Raw genomic sequence first — 6,320 nt, 5'->3', positions numbered from 1 at the left:
TGAGTCAGGGTCTCACTATGTAGTTTGGGCTGGCCTCAAACTTATAGGGCTCCCACTGCCTTAGCCTCCCAAGCACTGGTATTACAGATGTGTATCACCATGCTTGACTTTATATCTACTTTGTATATAAATTAGTAGCTACAAGTTTGAGGGTTTTATGATCTCTCTTTTCTTCTTCCATTTCTTGTCTCTGTTACTAGTGAGGTTTGTACTTTGCCAACAGCTACTTATGATTTCATCTGTCTCTCTTTTGACTTCAAGTAATATTTCTTTAGGTATCATTCATTTATTCAACAAATACAGTAGTTGTTGTATACTTTATATTAGGCCTTTTTGGAATTTTCAGAAATTCCAAAAAGGCCTAATATAAAACATATTATGCATTATAAAGAATATGCTTCCACAGATTTAAGATCTGATTAGTTACTTTATATGTAATCTTAGAATTGCTCACTAATTTTAAGCATTTTGGTCATTTCTAGGTGTTGTCTTGCTATAACCAAAAGTATTTTGGAGATTATTTTTCTTCTATCTGGCCATCTCTGGATCCAGAGCTTGAGATCTGTTAACTTAAGGGTTACAGAAGTTTTGAAATAGTTAAAAGCTTCAGTTCAGTTACACTTAGTTTGAGGAGTGGGTAGATTACACATAAAACCAAGACAATCATTGATTATATTGTACCTCTTTGAGGTTTTCCCTAATTTTTTCTCTGTTTTGAGAAGTGGTCTATAGTAGCAGAACTTATTTTTGTTATCCATAAGGGTTTTTTTTTTCTTTTTTGCCTCTGCATGCATTTGCTAATGAACTAAAAGAATGTTTATCTCTGTGTAAAAGCTGGATAGGGCTCTATGAAGTTTCTTTTCTGCTAGCCACTGGAATGCTCTATGGTAATGTGTGGCATTTTACTGGGAGGTATGAAAAACATGCTCTTATGACATTTAAACGTGGGTTAGTATTCATATTCTGCAGTATTGCACTGTACAGTCTGAAAAGACTTGAACAGAACAGATAATTTCTTTCATTTTAAAATACATTTCTATTTACAGCTATGCTACATTTAGTAACAGCTTTTCACATTTGTATATATGAAATTTGTGTAGTATGCAACTGATCCTTTAGAATTAGTTTGCTTTCCTATTACCTGTTCTGTCTCCCCTCCAGATCTTTCCTTTGATTCCTTCTCCTTTGTTCTCCCCCGCCTCTCCCTCTCTTCTTCATTTCTAGCTCTTCACTTCCATCCATGATAAAGTTAAAGCAATGAAAAGCTATATATTTTCTTATATAATCAGCGCTAGTATTTCATTGTGCCAAACTTTTATGTTTTACCAGTTAGATATAACAATTTTAAAGCCTATCCTGAGCACATTAATTGCGCCTACCTCTTGATTATCACAGCTGTGTTAAGTTTCTTTGTGTCTGAAACTTTTTCGTGTATTTGTTATTATTTAGAAATATTTTATCAACCTTGGTTTCTGAAAATGAGATTCAAGGGCACCAATTCATTAGTGTTAAAATGTACTATATCCTCACAAACCAGTGTGAAAATTGATAATGAATTTTATTAATTAAAAAATTGATGGATGAAGAAAGATGTCTTTTTTATGTTTATTTTTGTGTTTTGGAGACATGGTCTCCCTGTGCAGTTGAGACTGGCCTTGAGCTCACTTTGTAGCTCAGACTGGTCTGGAACTCACAAGGATCCTCCTGCCTCAGCCTCTTGAGTGCTGGGATTACAGGCATGTGCCACCATGCCTGGCAAAAATCTCTTTTTTTAAAATACTTTTTTTTTTAACTTTGCAGAAGTTGTTGATTGATATCAGTTGTAAGAAATAATTCTGAGAAATTCTATGCACTTTACAAAGTTCCCACTGGTGATATCTTGCAAAACTGTATGACAGTAACACAACCAGGATACTGATAAAATATAGAAAATTTCCATCACCACAAGGATGTCTCTTTTTTCTCCTCTCTTTTTGATATAGGTCTTGCTAGAAGTTTAAGCTGGCCTTGAGCTCACTATGTAGCCTAAACTGGCTTGAATTCGTAACTGTCCGCCTGCCTCAGCCTCTCAGGTTGCTGAGACTACAAGTATATGCCACCACACACAGTTAGGCTCTCTCTTCTTGCCCTTTTCTAGCCCACATCCACCTTGCCTTATTTCTTTACTACCCAACACCAAATTTTGTCAGCCACTAGTCTGTTCTCTATTTCTATGATTTTATCATTTTAGGAATGTTATCTAGTGCAAACATCCATGTACCACAGTTTAACAATTTACCAGTGGAATTTCTGTGTTACTTCTAGTTTTTAGCTATTACAAATGGTCATGCATGGCCACATTTTTCTGTTTTCCATTTCTCTGTGATAAATGCCAAGAGTGAAATTGTCCTGATAAGATTGTTGCATGTTTTGTTTCTTAAGAAACTGCCAAAATGTTTTCCAAGCTGACACTGTTTTATACCCCCAATGCAAACTATGAGTGTGATTTTCTCTTCATTCTTGCCTGCATTGAGGGTTGTCACTATTTTTTTTTTAAGACACTTTGATAGATTTGTGGTACTATTGCCTTGTGATTTCAGCTTGAGTTTCCTGAAGGATAATAACATTCAACATCTGTTACGTTTACTGCTGTTTGTACCTCCTCTGGTGGAATTTTTTTAAGCCTTATACTCATTCTATAATTGTTTAGTTTTTATGCTATTAAGTTTTGAATATTTTTATATAATTAAATACTGGCCTTTTGTTGTATTTGTAGTGTGCAGTATTTTCTCCCTGTGTATAGCTTGGTTTTTTTCATCTTATTATTAACAGAATCTTTAGCAGAGCAGATAAATTTTGGTGAATTCTAGCTTGTCACATTTCAATTTTATTGATTATGCTTTTAATGTCAATAAGATATCAAGTCAATGTCAAGTATAAGAACTTTTTGTCAGTCCTAGAGTCTAAAAATGTTCTCTCATTTTTTCTAAACTTTTATTCTGAAAGTTTTTTAGGGCATAGTGGCACAAACCTGTAATCTCAACACTCAGGAGGCTGAGGCAGGAGGATCATTCCAAGTCTGAGACCAGCCTGGGCTACAAAGTGAATTCAAGGCCATCTTGAACTGCATAGCAAGACCTTGTTTCAAAAGACCCAAAAAGAAAAAAAGTTTTTTATTTTATGTTTAAAATCCAAGATCTATTCTACATTAATTTTTATAAGTTAGATGATATCCTTAAAATTTTTTTTCTGTATCTTACTATCCTTAATCAGTATTTCATTCATATTTCATATAACTAATAGCTTTACAAATTGAGTAAATGAATAATCTGATCAGTTATTTTGGGTCTCAGTTTGTTTTTAGTGTATCTTTAGTATTAAAAAGATACACTTAAGATGTAACAAACTAGAATTCACCAAATTAAAAGGTGCAATAAAGAAGTTAGAGATAAAACTGCCTCATTTCAGCACATAGCATTAGTGTTGAGAATCACTTCAGGGGACAACTAAGAGTTCAGGCTGGATTCCATCAACCTAGCATAGAACTGGCTCTTTTATATTCCATCTGATTAAGCAACATCACTAGTCCTCAATTTCCTTACTTATAATAAGTAAATTATAAAATCATTGTGATCATATCGTGTGTGTAAGGCTTTTAGCTTAAGTGCCTGGCACAGAATAAGTACTTAGTAGTTTTGCGTGTCTGACATTGGTAGAGGGGTAGGGGGAGGCAGTAGGAGGAGAGGAGATCCTGATCGTTTAGGCAGTGGACGCTGGATTAATAGAGACAGGAGTTCTTGCCCCAGAGCAAAACAGCATGCACTGACTCTTAAAGAACTGAGCATGCTAACAAAACAAAAACAAAACAAAACAAAAAAAGGAAGACATATTTAGGATAAGCAGGAGAGCATGAACAAAAGTAGAGGGCATGAAAGGCTGGCTATGTTAGTGCATGTACTAGCACACTCATTTGATAGGAACAGTGTTTGACGTAGGATTTTGGAAGCAATAGGTATCTGATGAGGCTGGAGAGGTAGGCAAGGGCCCATTCATGGAAGGCACTAGACTGTTTTCAAACCCAAAAGGAGACACTGAGGAGCTTTCTTAAAGGAGAGAGTGACACAATCAGATTTTCATTTGTTGCCCTGTTGTAAAGTGGATAAAGAGGGCTGGCCAGATAGCTCAGCGGACTAAAGCGCCTGATTGGTAGAGCGCAGTGGCCAGGGTTTGATCCCCGACGTGCAGTGCTGGCCCTGCCTCTGGGGTGTGCTGAGACAGCCACTGAGACTGGGTGTGGTGGCGTGCACCTGTAATCCCAGCGCTTGGGAGGCTGAAAACAGGAGAATCACTATGAGTTTGATCTGTGTAGTAAGACCCTGAACACCCTGTAGACCCTGTCCCAAATTCATAAAAAAAAATAAAAAAATAAAGTGGAGAGAGAAACTAAGAACCTCTTTTACAGGTCAGTGATTAAGAGTGCAATATCCTTGTCCTTATTTCCATATAATAAACTTGTGTCTCCCCCAGAGCTGCTTTTCAAGAACCAGGAGACAGGTTTGGGCATGTAAGAAAGAGGAGCTCTTGTCCAAAGGGCTGTCTTCTCTGGCTCAGACAAATGGCACTGCATGGGCCCTTCTGTTTTTGTAGGCTAGTTTTAATTGCTTCTGATCACTTCAGTCAGGACACCCACATAATAAAGACTTTTTAAAAAAATTTTTTTGAGACAGGCTCTCACTGTGTAGTCTAGGGTGGTCTTGAACCCAGTATGTAGTCCAGGCCGGCATCTAATTCATTGTGATCCACCTGCCTCAGCCTCCCAAGTCCTGGGATTATAGGAAGGTACCACCACAACTGGCTAGAAAAGTCATACTTTAAACTTATATATTACTTTTTTTAAAATCAAGGTACCATGAGGCAAGAGGAGTAAAACAAAGGGGACAAAATTATTAGTAGCAGGTCTAAGGAAAAAGGAATTTGATTATTTTTATTTATTTATTTATTTATTTTTTATTTTATTTTTGTGGCCGGTTCAGCCCACCCTGGGAGTGGGGCTGGCATGGCATGTGGTGCGAGGGATTGAACCATGGTCCCTGTGTGCTTGCCTAAGCTTGCCTAAGCAGGTGCTTTAGACCACTGAGGTACCTTACTGGCCCGGGAATTTGGTTCTAACAGTTTACCAAAATTCTGATTTTATTTTCCTTCCTTGTTTGTGAAAGTTTAATTTTTTTCTGGAATGAAGCTAAAAAGTAAAAAGAATTATAAAAATTCAATTCTATCATATTTGCTACCATCTTATATTCTTTTGTGTCACTATGTTTACTGCTGTAAGAAATGGGCTCTTGACTGGTCCAGTTTCCTACACTACAAACCCTGTGGGAAGGAACTGCATTCATTTTGTGAACTTTGTGTTTGAAAGCATAACTTGTTAAAGATCAATGAAAACAGTTAAATCAATGTTTTGTATATTTTAAAGAATGATACTATCTCTGCATGTATGTGTGCATTTCACACACTGTACAATTCCCCCACTAAAGTGTACAACCTAATGGTGGTTTGTTTCTTCAACAGGGAAAAAAGGATGTGACCCAGATTTTTAACAACATCCTGAGGAGACAGATAGGCACCCGGAGTCCTACTGTGGAGTATATTAGTGCTCATCCTCACATCCTATTTATGCTGCTCAAAGGGTAGGTTCCCGGCTTCCTCTTAAAGTATTTGCTTTTAAAGTAGTTACTGGAAGTACATAAGATGGGGTTGTAGCTGACTGCTGCAGTGCTTCTGCAGTGTATGGAGTTCTGGGTTGAATTCCTGACACCACACACACGAAACAGGCAGCATTAGCCTCACTGGTAGTGTGGTCAGTTCACTTTGGAACCACAGGACAGCTGTTTATCATTCTTAAGGGCTGCCTCCAAATCTGTGTCTCTAAGATTACTTAAGCTATATAGCAAAATCCTTTGTTTTCTCCTTTCTATTTCTAAATATTATGTTCCATTTATCACCCCTCATTTCACCAGTTTTCTACCATTTCTTTTTATTATAATATTGTTTGTGCCTCCTACTGTGCATTATTCGTAGCTATGCAGTTGCGTGAATCGGAAGTCTCTCATTATACACAGGCACGTGTGCGTGTGCGCACACACACACAGACTTTCACATACACAGGTTCTGAAAGCTCAAATAATAAGTACAAGAATGTTTTTAGTAGCTAGCGCCTGCCAAAGTGACATGCTTCTACATGGGAGAAACTAAATGTCACTGTATATATGTAATGGAGGAAACAGGAAACTGAAGTGATGCCAGATAGTAGAATCTTTGATTTTTTTTTTTTTTTTTTTTTG

At 37.0% G+C, this 6,320-nt stretch overlaps 1 protein-coding gene across 6 annotated transcripts in view; it reads left to right on the top strand.

Moving 5' to 3' along the window:
* Positions 1-6,320, top strand: part of Cab39l (calcium binding protein 39 like) — a 156,594-nt gene that overhangs the window by 105,266 nt on the left and 45,008 nt on the right. For all 6 annotated transcript variants that reach the window (XM_023717291.1, XM_023717294.1, XM_023717290.1 and 3 more), the window contains one exon: positions 5,548-5,666. In XM_023717291.1, the coding sequence (XP_023573059.1) occupies positions 5,548-5,666 (119 nt within the window). The remainder of the gene's footprint in view (positions 1-5,547; positions 5,667-6,320) is intronic.

The sequence above is a fragment of the Octodon degus genome, unplaced genomic scaffold (genome assembly GCF_000260255.1).
Source record: "Octodon degus isolate 3935 unplaced genomic scaffold, OctDeg1.0 scaffold00051, whole genome shotgun sequence".
Classification (NCBI taxonomy): domain Eukaryota; kingdom Metazoa; phylum Chordata; class Mammalia; order Rodentia; family Octodontidae; genus Octodon; species Octodon degus.
Note: the sequence above shows the minus strand (reverse complement) of the source record. Positions and strands in the feature narration are given on the sequence as shown.